The following is a 19,765-nucleotide window of genomic DNA, read 5'->3' as shown; positions in this document are numbered from 1 at the left end:
AACGACTATTTTTAGGACAGCGCATTGCACATGTGCGGTGGCCAATTGAGTTTCGGACGGGGACGGAGCAGTATACCGTGGATGACCAAAACTTACCAAATAAATAAATAAAAGTGAAAATAAAAACGGATATAAAAAATCTAATTTTAAATTAAATACAAAATGAAAACAAAAACAACTATATATACATATATATACAGTATATATATATAAATATTAGGGGTGTTAGAAAAAATCGACTCGGCAATATATCGCGATAGTACAGCGCGCAATTCTCGAATTGATTCAATATGCGGCCGAATCGGTTCTTAAAAATCAATTTTTTAATGGGAATATTCAACAAAACGTCTTACTTAGGGTTAGGATTTACACAATGGAACATTAAACCTTAATATTTTATTTCAGTGCTGTTCAAACATGAGAAGGACTGCAACCTGAATTTTCAGATAAATCCATTTTCATACGAATCTTACAGTGTACATGTTTACTGTTTAAGTTAACTGATTAGTATTTTCTGAATTTGAGTTTAAAAAAAATCTCAATAATCAATTCATAGATTCGTATCGATTAATCTGTATCGAATCGAATCGTGACCTATGAATCGCCATACGAATCGAATCGTCAGGTACTAGGCAATTCGCACCCCTAATTAATATATATATATATATATAACATTTTATTAATTTATTCAGGGATATATAAATATCAAGTGTTATTCTAGTAGCTTCATGTAGCACTCCACTCGTCCTACCTCGACGATGCCGTGGCTGATGGTGCCATAGGGCTTCCTGCGCACCAGCAACAGACTGATGACCATCACCATGGCGATGGCCACGGCCACCACCAACAATCCCACCATGGCTCCGCGGTTAAATGTCTCCAATGCGTCGGGTTGCTTTGGAAAGAAAGATGCGAAGTGATGACCATGTTTTTTTTGCAAATTTCTTGAACACTGATCATTGCGCCACATCACTCCTACCAGTTCATCTCTCTCGATCTCATCAGGCTTGTAGACAACCTGCTTGAGCTCCACAGATGTGTTGATCTACAAAGGAAGAACAGAAGGTGCCAGAACATTTAGAGACTAAGAGTTTCACAATTCGTGCATTCATTTTGAGTTAATTGAAAGTTCCTTTAACGGCAATAACTTTTTTAAACGCGCGATTAATGACTGTCCCTTACTTGGAAAGTGGGGGAATTCCAGTCGCAACGCAGCATACACGCCCACGTCAAAATTGAGCAGTAATAAATGTAATAATAATGCATATATTTGTGGAGAATGGGGACGAGTCGTATTTTGCCATTTTTAAAATAATTCGCAAGTTACTTCATGTTAAAGATTAGATAGCTCCTAATATGAAAAGAAAAATGCACTGAGCTGTCGCCAACATCTAACAAATGCAATTATGCCACCTAGTGGCAGAAAAATGACCTCAACACCAACAATGTTACACTTTTTACAGTACAGTACATATTTTTAATTCATAACTCAATTTTATGAATTATTATGAAATTACTGTATCAATAACTAAAAGATGCAGCCATATCTCTATTAGTTTAACATTCAAGAGTATGAAAACTTAAGAAAAAATATTTTATTGTACATTTAGAACAGATATACAATTTGCGATTAATCGTGACGTAACTATGACATTTTTTTTTTACCCATCCTACCTTTTCCTCATATTCATAAGTAGGAGCCCTCTCAGATGTGGCATAGTCATATTCATCTCCTGTAAACACAAAAAAAACATCGCGTTGGCTCAAAGAACACCGCATTCACAAAGAGATCCTATGAACAAAGGTGTTAATAAATCATACATAGCAATTTTTCAAAAAGCATGCGGCTTATCTTACGTTCTAAATACTTGACTGAAAAAATTACTCTATAGGATAGATCGACATATAGAGTGTAGGATAGGAGCATTATTAGGCCTACAAGGTACTCCCCCCCCCCTCCCACCGCCTATTTGTACTTATAGGAATAGTTTGTACAACCCCTCCATTTCCTGAACCCCATCTGTACAATAGATAGGTCGATCGAGTGTGAATCCTTGCTCACCTTTCTTATTTGACTGCAGGTCTGTAGTAACAAGGAGGAAAGACAATGTTAGAAAAGAACAGCCGTGTGCGATAGATGTAAAGTGATCCAAACAATCCGTACCAACACGGGGAGGATAAGGCCTGTTCTGGAATTCTCTCTCCTCTTCTTCCTCATCATCCTTCTCTTCCTCGCTCTCAGCTGGCAGAAGCTCCTCGGTGGTGTGCGTCTCAGAGAAGGACGTGGTCATGAGCTCGCTGATGTCGCCGCGCTCCGCCCGCACGAGCTCTTCTACAGGGAACACGTATTCATCTTCTGTGAATTTCATCTTTAACTCATTCAAACCCAAACACGTGTTCACACAGGTCGTTTTGAAAAGGTGCCAAATTACGACTAAGTGTTACATATTTTAGTTTAGCGAACTCTATCGGCTATGTTAAATAGCGCAAAAATCCCAAACTTAGACTCGAACCCGGTCCGTCTGGTCAGACGAGTATTTATCTGACTGACTATTTGTCCAATGATTGTTTTAGTGTTGACTACATGTTTTATAGCGGTCTACAACCTCACTGTGCCTTTTCCTAATCTCAACCGTTAGTGTCCCATGTACAGACGTAACATGTACCCTACAACCTTACTGAAAGCCTCATCCAAACCCCTACCATGTCCATGACGGCAAATTGACATACATGTCAACACTAAAAATGAACACTAAGATCATTACTCGACTGTTTGCTCAGTAGGATAGATGTTAGTCTTTAGACTAGACGATCTGGGTTCAAGTGTCAGTTTTGAATTTTTTCGCTATTGAACATGGCCAATAGAGGTCGCTAAACTAAAATATGTAACACTTGGCTGTATTTTGGTGCATGGTAAAACGACCAATATGGTCGTTATTGTTGGAGGAGAAAAACGAAACGGCCAGCAGGTGGCAGCAGAGTATAAGAGATCAGCCAGATGATGAAAGATGCCAGATGAAATTTAGCTGTATTCTAATGCTAATTGCTGCAAAACGGAAACAGGTACAAATATACTTTTTGGGAGCGAAGGGGGTTGCTTCAGTGAAAATGGCTGGGAGTGAATGAGTTAACAATTCCACTGTTTTAAAATCAAGAATATCCGTCAATATTGACAGAGTAGGAAATAGCAGTAAATATCAGTAAATTTAATTGGAGCTGTTGAATCATTCCAATGCACCCAAAAAATATCTCAACATACGGATATCATCGTGGAGCTCCTCGGCCAAGATAGGATCCTTGTAGAGCAGTGCCAGACTCTGGTTCATCCTCTCTTCAATCACATGCAGATGTGTGTACACCTGGAAAAAAGAGAATTTTCAAGTCGCAATGGATCTGGCCCTGAATTGAACCCAGACCCTGCTTCACAGCACAGAGGATAAATGATTCCCCCAAATACTTTATAATTAGAACTTGGAAGTCAAACAGAAGGGATCATGCTCGACGTTGGAGGTTCCACTCCAGGAAAAAAACAAAACAAATTTGCTTCTATAGTCAGCAAAATCTACCTTTGATTGCAGCTTCTCATTTTTTTTTTCCCATCAGTTAATTAAACCCCCACAGGATTTCCTGTAGTCAGCAGTAAATTTCAAAGCGTCACTCCCGCACCTGGAATTTCATCTGCTCAGCCTTCTGCGGGTCGACGGCCACAATATGCTGGTAGTGCCTGAGTGTGTGTCTGCGGTCCTTCTGCTCGGCTGCCATGTATCGCTTCAGAGCCTGCAGCACGCGCTCCGGCTGCAAGGATGATAGGAAACTTTCTTGCGGCCATTTTGCCACCATGCGGTTTCTATGTTTTACCTGTGGCTCGTCAGACTGGACTGCGGTCAGGTAGTTCTCCAGGGCCAGGCGGCGGTTGTTGTTGAGGATGGACTCCACCCTGGCCAGATGTGTCTCCACCAGCCTCTGCCTCTCGCCCGCCACTTGTTCCTCCAGCGTCTGCAGCACGTTTTGGAAGTGCTGGAGATAGATGATGATGATGGCATAAAATGGAGGCCATGAAAGCAGCGCCGCCATGAGGCCACCTGACATACTTACCTCATTTAGGGCTTGCTGTTCTGACTTTGGCAGATTCTTTGACTCGTTGTCCGCTTCAGCCCACTCCTTCATGATCTAACAAACAGGCACGTATACTTTTTCCATCGAAACTACATAGACATGGTCATAGACTGCTTGCTTACGATATTAGGGGAAAAGCCCCAAATGATTCAGAGCTTGACAAAATTTGGACTTTCTTCTGGCACTGAATTGTGTAAAGCAGGGTACACACAAAACGATAATCGGGCCTCCCTGATTTGCTCGGAAAACAGTGCTCATAAATGATAACCCAGTTTAATATTTACAAATCGCAAAAAACGAAACAAAAATATAAAAGAAAAAGAAAAGAAAAAAATATATATTTACAAATCGCTACTCCTTATGTGTGCGTGCAACATGAATCAGTAAACTTCATGATTGTTTTTTTTATGTTTTGAACATGACCAAATTTACTGGACAAATTAGAACAATCATGTTAGTCATGATCTGCACTTTTGTTTAGATTTGTATTTTTGTTTTCACCTATTCTCGTCATTCTCGTCTATTTTACACTCTTCTAAGTGTAAAGTTTACTCTGTTTAGACTGGGACAGAATATAACCTTTTTAGAATAAAATTCCCTCTATGAAATTTATTGACCTTTGAGTCTCTTGTGATTAAGAGCTATATAAATAAATTTGACTCGACTTGCAAACTCCACACAGGCGGCTTGCTTAATGTGTAAATAAAATATACAGTACATACCAGTATATTCTTCTTCATTTTCAAATGGCATTACTTTATTATTAGATTACAAATAAAAATGTAATCTGTTTTTAGCTTTATCTCTCGAGCGATAGACAAACATCTCTGTGATATATGAATAGGTTCACTTATTAGAACTTGCTGCTCAAAAAATGTTAACCAATGTATGAGATCTGAACGTAATAAGTCAAAACCAATTTAAAAAAAAGCACCCTCGCAGTTCCTTAAGGTGCCATCTGTTTACTGTTTATCTGTGCTATGTATAAATATGCATAATGTGATAACATTTCAACATTTTATCAAAACTGTAGTGAAAATTTAGGGTACTCGTTTATTATGTGTATTATTCTTGTACATCAGCTTTACACATTTATAGTGTTGTTGCGTTTTGTCAGGCTATGTCAGCTTCATTGAAGACTCTTACGGAGGAGATTGTCCAGAGGTGAATGTAAATGTTGTCACCTGCTACACTAATGAGAATAAAATGGATGGATAACTACAGTAGTTGAGTTGTTCTAATGATTCAGATTGCTAATGCTAAAAATGCTTGACTTTATGATCCTGTTCATATTCTCTCCACCCTGTGAAATTCACCTCATTGATACGCTTCATCCGCTGTTCCTCTAGGTCTGTTTTGGCACGCAGGAAGTTGGCGTGCTCTGTGTCATCCACTGGCTTCTCAAAATAAACATCCACGCCATCTGTGGGTCGAGTGGTTGTCACTGCAATGGGAGCGACAGGAAATAGAGGTGATTGCTTTCACTTTGCCTTGCTTTAAAGTTGCAGTGCAAAATAGTCTCAGCTCCTCTACCCCCCCCCCCCCCCCCCACACACACACACTTTTTTCGTTGACTGCCTCATTACAAAATTGATTATTTCCCCTCAAAATTCCACACAAAGCCCCCCAATAATCACAATGACATTTTTTTTAGTTATATTAAATAAAGAAACTCCATATGGATAAGTATTCATTGCCTTTGCTATACTTTAAGTCTTAAAAACAAAAAACTAAACTTTTGTCTTAATTTTATTTTATTTTTTAACATGAAGTGACAAGCTTGGCACAAATATCCCCAGACTGTCACGTGCCTTTTACGAAGGACTAACCATGCAGACCTGATGGATTGAGGTGGTTAGCCTTCTGGAAGGTTCTCTAATTTGTATGGTGGGACTTTGAGTGATTGGTGGGTTCTTGTTTATCTCCCTGACTTAGGCTCTTTTCACCATTTTAGAAGAGAGGCCAACTCTTGGAAGAGTACTAGTTGTTCCGACCTTCTACCTATGTGCCTGGAGGGTTAGGGTTTGGCATGAAGCGCGTTAGCTCGTAAAATCCATAAATTAGCCTAGGGCTGTGTAATTAATCGAAATTAAATTACAATTTCAATTATTACACTCCACAATTACAAAATCAGCATAATAGTAAAAAATATATTATTAATACAAATTTTTGAGTTGTTTACACACTTGCAACTTTTATTTTTTTTAAAATAATTATTACATTTAGTTTAATCCAAAAGGAACTTGCATAATTATAGTGTTTCAATTAATTTTATTTGTCTTACTTTTTGAAATCAGTTTTTTTTACGTTTACACATTTTCTTGTTTTGTACCAAAAAAATCATCCTACTGCACAGTGTACACGCTGCACTTCGACTTCAAGTTTTTGCCAGCAACATAAATAAACATATATTATCATAAATTCTGTTTGGTCCAAAAAGAACTTACATTATTATAGTGTTTCTATTTTCTTGAATTGGTCTTAATATTTTTAAATGTGTAAACATTTTCTTGTTTTGTACCAAAATATAAATGATCGTCCTACTGCACAAGCTGCACTCCAACTTCAAGTTTTTGCCAGCATAATAAATAAATAAATATTATTATAAATTCTGTTTGGTCCATGAGGAAATTACATAATTATAGTGTTTCTATTTTTTTTTATATTGGTCTTAATATTTTTAAATGCGTAAACATTTTCTAGTTTTGTACCAAAAAATAAATAATAGTTTGAAATAATTGTGAAGCCCTAAATTAGCCACATCATTGTTTATGCTGCAGAATTCAATGCATATGAAAAAAAGGAGCTGCATAAATGATCTGGAAATTATGGTGAGCTGTAGTAACAGCAGGATGATAAGTTGAAACAATGCATCTTATCATTTTGAAGGGAAAAACTCATACATTTTTGGCAATAATATAAAACATGGAAAAAGTGAAGCACTATATTACCCCATAAATATTGACATAATTAATACAAGTGTACAAGTACCGCTGTCTCCTTTCATCAAAGGTGGCGAGGTTGTGGCTTTGTAGCTTTTGTCATAGTAGGACGAGTCCAGATAGTCCGACGTCTGGTAGGGACCCGAGTCGATGGGGTACTCGTACTTCTCTTGGTTTCTCACTGCTATGGGCTCCTCCTCATCCTCTTCTTCCACTGGCTCATCGTCCACCTCGTCCTCTTCTTCCTCCTCCTCCTCTTCGTCTTCCTCCACCACCTCGTCATCATCGTCCTCCATGTCCGTCTCGTACATGTCGGTGTCGGGTGATGGGCTCGGGGTGGCTTCTATCACTTTGGCACTGTAGGAATAAAAGGTGATGATCATAAATCTATACATACTAAGCTGATTCGGTCAGTGGCGTCTTACGCAGAATTGAGTATTGCTCGATTCTGCGAGGTCTGGTGGCCAGCGAGGAGTTCTCGTTCTTCTAGTTCTGCCTTACTGCTGGCGCTGCTTCGGCCCGGGCAGCATACATACTCCACCCCGCGGAAATTTTCACCACACGGCAAAAGCATCCCATAGCTATGAAGCTCCAGATTGTCTACAGTGCACGCCTTAAAAGAGAAGAACATTCAAGTCGTCCTCAACACATATTAAATCATCACACACATGTACTCCATCATGTATCACACCTCTTTTGCAATGTTGTGCCAGTACACGTAACTCTCGCAGGCATCCATCTTCTCCTGGTGGAGAAAACGGCATCGGTCTGGAACCAGTAGGGCCTCGCTCACATATTCACCTTCTGTACCAACATGGAAATACAACATGGAGAATTTAGTGTGAGAATCATCTTCCATTTTCTACGCCTATTTTTTAGGTTTGGCTTCACGGGGTTTGAATGTTGGGTACTGTTAACCGGAACATCTTTTTCTCTTTTCTTGTCTCTCTCAAAGTCAGCGAAGAACCGATTATTGACTGCCTCTAAACGATAACCCTGAGCGATTATCTTGTGGTGTGCGGTGTGACCATGACTACAGTAAGTGTATGCAAGTGCTTGTGAGAATTTGACTTTTCAGCCTGAAACTCATATATATATATATATATATATATATATATATATATATATATAAATAAAGTATATTAAAAAACGCCATTCATTGTGTAGTAAATAATAATTTACTAAAACATTATTTTGTGCCTGAGATGTACAGTACCTTCATATGTTATCAGCATTTTGCTGCTACTAATTTCTGCGTGTGTAATCAAAGATGGATTGCATGAGTGTGCGTGAGTCGTCAGTGAGTTGGCAGCCTCTGACAACAGCTCTGCCAACTTTCTCCTTAATTTGTTATTTTCCACCCTTTTTTGTCACTTAGTGTTCATTGAGCATCATGCGAACGCATTTTGGACTGTTTTCAGTGTTTCTGGCTTTGACATTCTTTGGCGGAGAGTATTAGCGCTTGGCGTTGTGTACGCCTTCATATGCAGCCTGTTTACGAACAGCTTTCTTACTTAGTTGTGTTGTACTATCACAGTGTTTTGGCCGCAGTGTTTAATTGTGCGGCGATTATTGGCGTTATTTGACTTTTGCTGTTTGTATACGATGGTACAACTGTGAGGAGCATCCCGGAGGATGTACAGAGAGATGAGAACTGGCGCTAAAATGAAGTAAAGTGAAGCAACAGAAAGGAGTCAGAGGACTAAATAGGGCAGGAGAATTGATCCAATTCTTATTTACGTTACTCGCCAATGGACAAACTATCGTGTGTTTGAAAATTGCCATTGTTTGTTTACATTCAAATTCATTTTGTAGCAAATGTGAGGGATGTCATACATGCTGTGATTGCGAGATTATAATTTCAAAATCCCAGTCATAGACATACAGTATATGATCCTGGCGCCCTCACTTGGTGAAGGGGGGTATTTTAATAATTTAATTAGAAAAGAGTATCTTATGTAGTTATTTTTTTATTGCATTATTAATGTTACATTTTTCCTCATATGTTTTATAGGCTATACAACATTTTACAGTTGAGGTTGTTAAAGTGCTACAGAAATAAGATGGAGGCGAGTGAGAGATCTCACAGTCAGACAGAGGAAAGAGAAAAAAACAGTTAAACCCTAATATTTCATTACAAAAAAAATCTATACCCTTTTTTTTTTTTACAATCTTAAAAAATACCCACAAGGACTGAATTACTACAGATAAGCGAGCAAATGGCTGTTCATGGTGTCTGTAAAATGTGTCTCTCATGTCATTCAGTAGTAGTAGTTAAAGCCTCACTGTAGTTAGCTTATAAGCTAACGGTTAGCTTAGCCTAGCTTCTTCTGCTGCTCTTTTTTCTTCTTTGAAATCTACAGCAGTCTGCATGCCATGTGGCAAACATTACTTACACAAGTCAGTTTTGGTACTTCAACAAATATTTTAAAATATAGTTGTTAATTATAATATAGTTTTCAGGAGGGTATTTGTGAATGTCGGTGGAATTATCATGTGTGTGCTGGTGTCGAGCTCACCGCACACTTAAAAAGCAGTACGAACGCAGATGGCAATTTTTTCATCATGATGTGTCGGACAGTTTTAAAAATTGGTTAAGTTGTTAAACTTGGTATGTGTGTCGATGTCATGACGAGATGGGCATATCTAGTTTGAAAGGAAGAAACCGAGGCATACTATGTCTTAGATCTGGCTACAAGAACTCCTCCTCTTAGGACTAATTTAGAACACTTGCACCAGGGAGGTGCCCAAAAAATTATTTAAAATAGTCGTTGTCCTTTTAGTCACCAAACAAAGTTCATAATCATTAGCAAGAGTAGAGTATAGATAGAAACTCGATTAAATTTTTTTATCAGATTAATCACATCTTAGAATTTTGATTAATCACGATGAACTTTAATTCAACTTTTTCTCAAAAATTTTTGCCTGCCAAATTTAAAGAGCACCTTTTCTTCAACATTTAATGTTATGAGAATGTCTTCAACATTTTTGGATCCACTGCACAGGCTCATCCTCCACTCTTTCTAATCAGTTAATTACTTGCATAATTTAAAATGGGGGGAAAATGACATGAACAAATATTCTGAATGTCAGACATAAATATTTATTAAATGCTTTACTTTAATGAATGTAGTTATTTTTATTGCTCAAACACAACCTGTGCTTTAACGTAACCATCTGCTGTCAGCTAAAGGATCATCTGTGTTCAAAATTAATAGTGTGATTAATCTGCGTCAAAACATGATGAATGCGATATTTTTTGTGATTAATTAATTAGTTAACGCTTTAACTTTGACAGCCCTAATAGAAACATAAAGACAGCCCTAATAGAAACATAAAGTCTCCACCGCAGCAATTCATCGATCAATGTCATATTCCATCCCTCCATCCTCCGTGTGTCTTAATCACCAGCTTTAGGTCATCTGTCTTATTTGCTTCCCAGTGAGTCGACCACACTCCACCACAAGTACTGCTTATTTTGTTTGTGTCCTTTATTTGCAACAGTATATCCATCCGTTATAGACAAAGGACCATTCACAGCGTCACTGAGTGGGAACAACCCACGCTGCCAGGCGAGTGAAACACTACACATTCAGCAACTCATTAGTTGGCATATTTGTGACCATTTACTCAAAAACAGTACCAGATATCTATTTGAAGGAGGTGCTTATTTTTTATTTTATTTTTTTGTGTTGATGCACTGCTGCCCTATGATTGGTCGATAAAGAATTGTCATATCGTGTTACAATGAGAAAGTTATTATATATGTAAATTAGCAGGTGTGTAACGGTCAACTCATAGACACACTTTGACAAATAGGCAGAATTTGAAACATTTGGAAGATTTGTATTACAGTCGTCTGTTTGGTTCTTACCTAAGCAGCGATAGGGCACCACTATGAAGGGGCGTGCCTGGCAGTGGCTCCAGCCTTTCTTACACCAGTAAGGGATGCTCACGGGACTTTTTGCCTCCTCTACGTGGGAGATGGAAAGCGCTGGGTACATCTGGTCGTGCGGGTCCATGCAGAGATGGAAGAGAGATGGATGGGCATAGCAGAGGGGATGAAGACAAAATGGAGGGGATGGGGGACATTTGGTCAGAGGACAGGTTCAAGGAGGAGGGTCAATCGATGGTTGTGGGGTACAGGAAGAAGACTATAGAAAGGAAAGACTCATGCACTTTTGTACCACCATGCAAGTCATCTGTCTAATGCTTCATTAGACATGACACTACTACCATCTTGTTAACTGTTTTAGACTGACATTTTTTAATTTAATTGTTTTGAATAACTGGCAACATTTTTGACTTTTAAGTAAGAGGTAATTGGTGAGATTTGTTCAGCAGCTGTCAGCAAATGCAGAGCACGTTATGAGCCATCTAATAACACTGCTGCATTGGTTCTACATATGCATAGTGTGGCCACCAGATGGCGCTTAGTTGCCCTTTCCTCTAAAATATATGCTGTATTTACTGTTAATAATGTGTGATTGTCTCATAAAATGAGTACACAGCTCAGGAAAAAAAGAGGATATTGGAATAATAATAATATAATTTTTAAAAATTATAATCATTGTTAATTCTTAACATTAATCTTGTGGAATATTATATTACTGTCCATCCACCCATTCATCTATCCATTTGCGTGACCGCTTATTCCTCACAAGGGTTGCGGGGGTGCTGGAGCCTATCCCAGCTGCCTTCGGGCAGTAGGCATGGTACGCCCTGAACTGGTTGCCAGCCAATCGCAGGGCACACAGAGACAAACTATTATATTACTGTATATTTTTGGGTAGATTAAGATAATAGATCAGACCAAATTGTAAAAAACAAAAAAAAAGTTTTTAAAATATCCATTAGGATGGGCGAGTGGTATCGGGCAGATACGAACCTTTCATGGTATCGGGCTCTCGCAACAGTGGGCGCTACCAGTATCAGTTGAAAGAACATACTTTGATCTGACCTTTTCATGGCCACTGGATTGTTTCATTTTATTTACTTATTTACTTAGTTAGTTATTGATTTAATCCATTGGATTTTTTTGTGTTCTATGCAAAATATGTATTTTGTGAATAAATGGGAAAAATAGAAAATTGCCATTTATTTAATGCAATTTTAAGCAAAGTGCTATATTGGGTTGTACGGGTCTTTTTTTTATTATTATATGTCATTGGTTTTAGTTTAATAAAAATTGCATTACTAGTATCAGTACTTGGTATCAGTATTAGTGACCCCTCGAGTACTCATTCTGATATTGGTCTAAAAAAAAGTGGCATTGAACATCCCTAATATGATATTCATATATTTTATTGATCATAGTTTCCAATGCAGCTCTGAACCATTTTTAAAAATAGATTTAATATAGAATTAATAGCTCCAACAGTACTGATGCCTCCTTTGTCAAGCCTACCTGCTGACAGTAGGAGAGAATTTCACTGGGATCATTGAAGCAGTCCTTGCGGCCTTGAGGGTCGGGCTCCCACTGGCCCGTCTGCGGGTTCATGTGCAGCAACTGACGGCCACAGAAACTTGCAATCTGCGGTTCCGCCACCTGGGGGCCGGGGTCGTTCACCTCGCTCATCGACAACGCCTGCAGATGAGGGGGGGGGAGAGACAAAGGAGATGAGGACGAGTCGATACAAACCCAGTGACAGATAATAGTGAAGCTGATCCGGGGGGAGGCACGGATAATTGGTAGATGCACTCCAGCAATAAACCCGGGGCTGACCGAGGGTGAGATATCAAAACAGAAAAGTTTAGCTAATGCACTGGGGAATGGAGCTTTAAAAGGTTATTGACAGAACTCAATATCAGGGAACATCTATTGATCGCTCGCTGTTAAAAAATAAATAAATCCTTAAGCCAATGAGTAAGAGCCAATAAGAAACCCAGTTTAATGCCGCATTTGTCGGGAGCACTAAAGGTTGAGGCGTGCAGGATGTACAGTAAATATATCAACATTATAATACATACAGTACAATATAAAATACAGCTTCCTATGAGAGCGCGCCTCTCTCCCCTGACGGCAGCCTTCTTGGATGTTGCTATTGATCGTGGAATATGTTGCCTCCACCCGGGGAGAACCCAGGGGACCTCGCACTGAGGAACAAACAGCCACTCGGGCTGGGAGTCAGGTGTTAAATCTAGCTCATTGACCGATGAGCCACTTCACTACATTAACAACACAGCACACGCCGAGAAGAGAGGATCCAGTAATCAGCATAAAAAGACTCCGACTACATTCACAAACATGTTCACTGTGGCGCCAAGAACACCAACATAGCCTCATGGAGGTCGCATACAGCAAAATGAACATGAAGTCAGTTTTCTAAAAAGCCATCTGAGAAAAAATAGGGCCCTTTGTATAGCGGCAAGCTTTTCATGTCTGCAGACGGACTTGAGAGATAGAGCTAAAGATGACAGGGAGGCTGGAAGCGCCGCTGAGCCAATTAGAAGAGAGTTGCCCGGAGGAAGAAAGTGAGAAGGGGAAAAAAAAATATGAGGGTGATGCCTGATCAAAGAGAAACGCTGCTTGGGCCGGCTGCAGCGCGACTGTTTGAAGTCCTGATTAAAATTCAGAGTGATCATTTTACATTACTGTACTTCCTATGGGGAAAATACATTAAAGAAGAACAAATAGGAAGTTAACAGGTGCTGTGGTTAACTTTTAGCGGAGTACACACATACTGAATATCGGAGGTGGTCACTTCAATCTCTTGTCGCTACCCGTCGTTGACGGATGCCCGCATTTTTGGCGGGTGTTTTATGATGCAAAGCCTCGTAAAAGTACACAGACCGAGAAGGACCGTTAACTGCCTCCAATTAACTTTTTAGCAAGGCGGAAGAGACATAGCAAATTGCCTTTATGGTCTGATGAATGTGCATTGAAAAAAAAAAAAAGTGCCAGCAGGTATTAGTCAGCCTCAAGCGCAATATGAGTAGCACACAGGTCTGTCCTACAAATAACTCACCTATGATGGGAGACTGTGACTTACTAAGAAGACTTAAAACAGAAAAAGTATGTTAACAATTATTTATTTATTTAAACTTAACATGGCACACCTAGTTTTTTCTGTAATAAATCTTCTATATTTTGTTTAAAACTTGATTTTGTTCAATGGTGAGAAAATACAACGGCTTATTAGGGCCACGAACAAATCTATATATTTTTTTAGAGGGTGGGGCAATATCCTGGAAAAAAACAAACTGTGTGACTTTATAAAGTGGCAAATCTGCGAGAAAAAAACTTTATAAAGTGGCAACATGGCACTTTCTTCTGTAATAAATCTTCTATATTTTGTTTAAAACTACATTTTGTTCACTGGTGGGAAAATACGCCGTCGTATTAGGGCCACGAGCAAATACTTTTTTTTTTAGAGGGTGGGGCAATATTCTGAGAAAAAAACGTGAAAAATTTGCGACTTTGTGAAGTGGCAAACTAACTTTATAAATTGTCAGATTTGCGAGAAAAAAACTCGAGAAATACACATAGTTTACAACACGGATGTTTGGGCCAATACTTTTCGGTCTGGTTTTCAAATAAGGAGATAGTAATTGCTTTAGCAGAGATGAACCATATCATTAAACATTCGCACTTTGAAGCGTTGGGTGCTGCCAGTGTTCAAAGACGCCTCACTTGGCGAAGGTCCACACCTTGAGGATCAAGCATCTAAGTTAATTTGTTCAAATGTATATTTACTTGTACATTTATGTTTCCAGAATTATTATTTTACACATTCATACTTTTTTTTTTTTTTAATACAAGTAGCTAATTTGATGTGTCGAGTTTGCTGCTCCCCGTCATTCACTTGCATTTACCTAAAGTATGCTAGCTTCGGATTGGTTAGTCTTAGTCAGCTGATAGGGGATCAGGAAGTGTTGTCGCTCTAGTATGAAGTTTAAATTAAGAATAAATCAGTTTCCATCCTGCCTTTTCATTTTATAAATAGTGTTCCATTAACCACCAACGAATCCTCACATTAGATTATAGCTACGCTACGTGTATTTGTCGTAAGTTTCTGAGTTTTTTTCTTGCAAATTTGCTACCTTATAAAGTGGAACATTTTAAAGTTTTTTTCTCTGATTATTAACCTCCTCTGAAAAAAATTATACGTGGCCCAAATATGCCGTCATAGGTTTTTTTGTTTTTGTTTATTTTTTTTTTTAAATGTAATATTATAGCTGTAACAATAATACGCCCCCACTAACATGTTTTTATAGTTGAGATTTTGCTCTGTGTTGTAAATTTAAACTAGTGGTGATTTTCCAATTTTCAACCACTCGAGTGACATCGCAAAAAAAAAAAAAAAAGAGCAGCAGTTGCCATGCACTTTCAGCCATGTAGGCTATTTAACTGGGCAGTCAAACACAAATACAAAATGAAAGCAAAGAGTACGGGGGCCGGTAAATGGTCAACCAGGGCTGGCATCATAACTTCTGACTTCAGTCTCTCAGCGACACCTTTTAAAGGCACAAGTCAACACATGCATACTGCAGCAGTGCTACAGTTCAATATGTAACAGAAAATGTGGTGTTTTTTTTTTGTGGGAGTACTTAAATGGATTAATATGATTTCAATTCATTTCAATCAGTAACACTGATTTATATACAAGTAATTTGAGTTACAAGCTTGGCCACACAATGAATTTGAGCTATCTTGTAAAATGAAGATTGTATTTTACTTTACTTTCATGTTGCGACACGAACTTGTGTGTCGAAAAACCGTGCCGTGCTTACTGCTTAGAGCAAACCAGAGGGAAAAATGCCACTTTGCGTCCCCCGCTGTGGATACTCTTGCTTTGTCTGCCGTGTGGGTTTTCCAACAATCTTGCCTTCTAAAACAACTCAGCTCTACTGCCAATAAAAAAAGCTTCTTGGATCTTGGCCCTTGCTTCTATCTTCATCTTGGCACGATTCTTCTCTCACGCCGGCTCTCGTGCGAGTAGCTGCTCATCACATCAGGTTTCAGAGGGTTGGGAAGCCAAATTAGAAAGTGAAATAAGTGCTTGTTTGACTTTTATTGACTATGTTGTATGGCTTCGGGGCTTAGTTGCTTAAGGAATGCATTTGCTGAGGTTGCTGTCCTGCGAAGCTGCTGAGCTGACGTCTGAGCAAGTATCTCTCTTTGACGTGGGGAAGGTCAGCGCCATGAAGAAAAAGTACTTCCGGAAATTTGAGAAGATAACCTCGGCCGCTCCCCCCGGTCCAAGCTCTCTCATTTTGCCTGCTCTCCACTTGTGCACTCGCAGAAAATCAATGCAGAATGACTGCAACTAAATCACCGCACTCCCCCCACCGATCAATAGGAGTCCATAAGGAGCACGAGGCTCCCGGCCTCCATGACAGCAAGGCTGCACACCAGCCTGATCTGCGATCAGATTAGATGATAAGCAAGGATCGCTTTAAAAATTCTCACTTTTGTTTGTTTTCCCCCAGTTTGTCCCAAAGCAGCGTACCAACATGTAGCCTCCTGCTGGTTTGTGACCCAGATCACTGTTAAATCATGCGCAATCTCTACATGCTGGTAAGCAAGAACCATACAGCAAGCAAGCACAAACAGACAGAATGCCACACAATAATGCAGTATATGCTTTGTAGTTATTCCATTACCTCTGCCAATGAGGTGATGTCATAATCTGCAACTTTCTTACTTCAATTATTACTATACAAGGTTACAAAAAAGTGTGAATGGGCAATTTAATGCACTTTCAAAAAACTGTCAATGGTTCGTGTGAAGAGAAAAAAATTTGCTGATTGTGTACCTCCGTACTTTTTGTTTTGTTCTTCGGTAGAGATGTAACGATAACTGCAATATCGTGATATTACAATATTAAAACTGCCACAAAATCGTCATTGTCATGTCATGATATTAAAAGCAGCACATTTGTCGAAAAAATCAGGTTGATGTCCATTTGTGCAGTTCTAACACCCTCTGGTGGCTAGTTTTTTTTGTGCAGTTTAATTTTCACAAGACATTTTTTGGCTCTTCTATGTTTAAAATCCACGCTAATGGTCAGATGAAGGGGAACATAATATGCTTGTGAACAAGTCAAGTCAATGTTTGCTTGCATTAGTAAGTGTCTCAATATATATATATTGTACTTATATATTTTTATATATGATATTTATATTTTTATAATTTTCATTGCTGTAATGTACAAAAGCAGTATGAGCTCTTTTTTCTTTTTCTTTTTTACAATATTGTGACCGTTTTTTGTATCGCCAACCTTCCCACAATATCGTGATAATTATCGTATCGTGACCTTTATTTCGTGATAATATCGTATTGTGATGTTTGGATATCGTAACATCCCTACTCTTCGGGTTCCAGGGTGCAAGGTCATAAGGTCATTAAAAATTATCGTTTAAATGTGTATGTTTTTTGTAGTAAATTGAAATTTATGTTGCACGTTGGTAACATGAAACTGACTGTGACTCAACTCAACTCAATTCAACTTTATTCATACAGCACTTTAAAACAACCACCACTGGATACGAAGTGATGTACGTGGACTAAACAGCATATCCTCTGTTTCTTTTTGATTGAAATTCAAGAAAGGCCTTGATCTCCTCTAGATGGGACAAAAGTGGCCTCAATAGAAAACGTCTTTTTTGCTCAGCGGGAAATAGATCTGACAGTCATCCACATAGCAGTGGAAGAAAATTCAATTTTTTTTTCTTAAGATGGAACCCAGGGGCAGCATACAGCAGAGGCCTCACAATTGAACCCTGCAAATGGGATCTAAACCACTCAAGAGCACAACCACCAATGCCCACCTGGTGCTGCAAATGAACCAACAGAATACTATAGACCACCGTATCGAACGCTGCAGTTAGATCCAACAAAACAACACTCTTAGGTTACATTCACACTGCAAGCAAATGCGACCCAGATCTGATCTTTTTTCCTAAATGCAACCTGTATCTGACTTTTTTTTATGTCAGTCTAAACAGCTCAATTCAGATTTTTTTCATATCCGACCTGGGTCACTTTCATATGTGGTCCTAGATCGGATACGTATTCGAATTTTTGCATTGCGACCCCAGTCGCAGAACGGCCAGGTCGCATATATCCGACCTCGATGTCATCAAAAGTCCAATATGCACGCCGCGCGGGCGGGGGCATTAAGCTTGATTTATGTATGACGCATCCACGAGGTCCGCACGGGAGACGTACGTGAATCTGCAAAGTTGTTTCGAGTAAGAGTTGTGGCTTTATATTTGACTTTAATTTAATCCACTTGAAACATGAAGTAGCCTATAAAGATGACATTTGTGGTGGTGATATTAGGGTTAATTTAGCCACTCAGACGGCTCATTTTACGCGCGGCAATAACGTAATGTCATTGTTGGGGAGAAAAAAAAGGAGCGGTTCCCGTGAGATGAACAGGCTCGCCTCATTTTCACAAAATATTATTTCTACCTGCTCCTGCATCACTCTGTAGATATGAGATGGTAAAATAATGAGCCCCGGCGACGGACTTATAAAATCCGTGACCCTGACATGCTGGACCATACGTATTTACTTCCGCAAACACAGCGTTGAGTAGCGTTGTATCTTCTTCTGCGCATGCGGGTCACTTTGACGCATTATGTCCACACAGCAGACAGACTGAGGTCGCAATTAATAGGTAATGTGAACGCTTACTCTAAAAAAAAATAATAATAATCAGATTTCACCCCAAAAAATCGGATTTGAGCATTAAGACCTGCAGTGTCTTTAGCCATGAGTCACAACTCTCCGCTATGTATCATCCTAAAACCTGACAGGAAAACCTCCATGACGTTAGGTTCATACAAGAAAGATTTCAACTAAATGTGCACCACTTTTTTTTCCAGAATTATTTAAAATAAAAGCCAGCTTGAAAATGGGTTTAAAGTTTGACAGTTGGACTTGTGTTTGAAACAGTAGCATCCCAGTTGTTGAAAGGGAACCCAGTAACTTGAGTGACACTAAAATGCCACAAGTCCATAATGGCTAACAACCAGTAGCTAACTCCATTTTGCCTCAATTTTCACAATTCTTAATGAACAATAATAAGACCTATCAATTATTAAAGTCAAAAGCTGTAATATCCACCCAGGTTTCATCTGGATTTGATCCTTCCAAGTTTCATAATAAAAGTAAATAGAGTCAGATTTGTGTGAGTAAATGTCCCAAAAAGTTTATTACGAGTACGTCAAAAAGACACAGTGAGGCAAACCAGACTGCGGCGGTACTTAAGCCAGTTGAGTCCCACATATCATCTCATAGTGCTGATGAGAGTGAATTGTGCCAGCGGGATGACACAAGAGTGCTGCATCATTAATAAGAGCCTGCTGATAGAAAAGCGGAGACATGCATTGACTTTCTGCCTGGCTCTGCCGTGCTTTGCCTTTGTTTGCTCCCATGTTTTTTTCATTTATTTCTACTGTGTGGCACAATCGTGCGTGTCTCACCATCTCCATGGCAGGAAGCATCACGAAACAAAATGTTCCCACAGGGACAATAAGACACTGAAGCACATAAGTTGTACTACGGATGTGTAGCTATGATTATGTTTAATTAGAGCTGCACTTAAACCTGGGTTAGAAAACTACAGTATAAAATCATACAACAGATTCGTCCAGTAGAAACGCAGACACTGAGAATTCTGGCCGGAGCAGTAGATTTTTTTTTCTTCCTCAGGCATCAGCCCCCCCAACCCTGCTCAAATTAAATTTGCAGCACC

General features: G+C 39.1%; 1 protein-coding gene and 1 long non-coding RNA gene across 3 annotated transcripts in view; one reads left to right on the top strand and one right to left on the bottom strand.

Annotated features, from left to right (window-relative positions):
• Positions 1–19,765, bottom strand: part of aplp1 (amyloid beta (A4) precursor-like protein 1) — a 44,087-nt gene that overhangs the window by 3,074 nt on the left and 21,248 nt on the right. Inside the window, exons 2-16 of the mRNA XM_077576787.1 lie at positions 12,466–12,645; positions 10,933–11,062; positions 7,750–7,862; positions 7,484–7,671; positions 7,108–7,415; positions 5,433–5,560; positions 4,096–4,170; positions 3,859–4,017; positions 3,667–3,795; positions 3,260–3,359; positions 2,165–2,332; positions 2,063–2,083; positions 1,675–1,733; positions 980–1,045; positions 752–895 (exon numbers count right to left, since the gene is read on the bottom strand). Of these exons, the coding sequence (XP_077432913.1) occupies positions 752–895; positions 980–1,045; positions 1,675–1,733; positions 2,063–2,083; positions 2,165–2,332; positions 3,260–3,359; positions 3,667–3,795; positions 3,859–4,017; positions 4,096–4,170; positions 5,433–5,560; positions 7,108–7,415; positions 7,484–7,671; positions 7,750–7,862; positions 10,933–11,062; positions 12,466–12,645 (1,968 nt within the window). The remainder of the gene's footprint in view (positions 1–751; positions 896–979; positions 1,046–1,674; positions 1,734–2,062; positions 2,084–2,164; positions 2,333–3,259; positions 3,360–3,666; positions 3,796–3,858; positions 4,018–4,095; positions 4,171–5,432; positions 5,561–7,107; positions 7,416–7,483; positions 7,672–7,749; positions 7,863–10,932; positions 11,063–12,465; positions 12,646–19,765) is intronic.
• The window catches only part of LOC144058401 (uncharacterized), a 36,546-nt gene continuing 20,793 nt past the window's right edge, over positions 4,013–19,765 (top strand). Inside the window, exons 1-2 of one of the 2 annotated variants that reach the window (XR_013295428.1) lie at positions 4,013–5,280; positions 5,466–5,587. This is a non-coding gene — a long non-coding RNA (uncharacterized LOC144058401). Of the gene's footprint in view, positions 5,281–5,465; positions 5,588–7,408; positions 7,900–8,013; positions 8,097–19,765 lie in introns of those variants that run through there. The other variant, XR_013295427.1, reaches the window with a different exon arrangement.

The sequence above is a fragment of the Vanacampus margaritifer genome, chromosome 9 (assembly GCF_051991255.1).
Source record: "Vanacampus margaritifer isolate UIUO_Vmar chromosome 9, RoL_Vmar_1.0, whole genome shotgun sequence".
In the NCBI taxonomy this organism is placed as follows: Eukaryota; Metazoa; Chordata; class Actinopteri; order Syngnathiformes; family Syngnathidae; genus Vanacampus; species Vanacampus margaritifer.
This window is presented reverse-complemented; position numbering and strand designations above follow the sequence as displayed.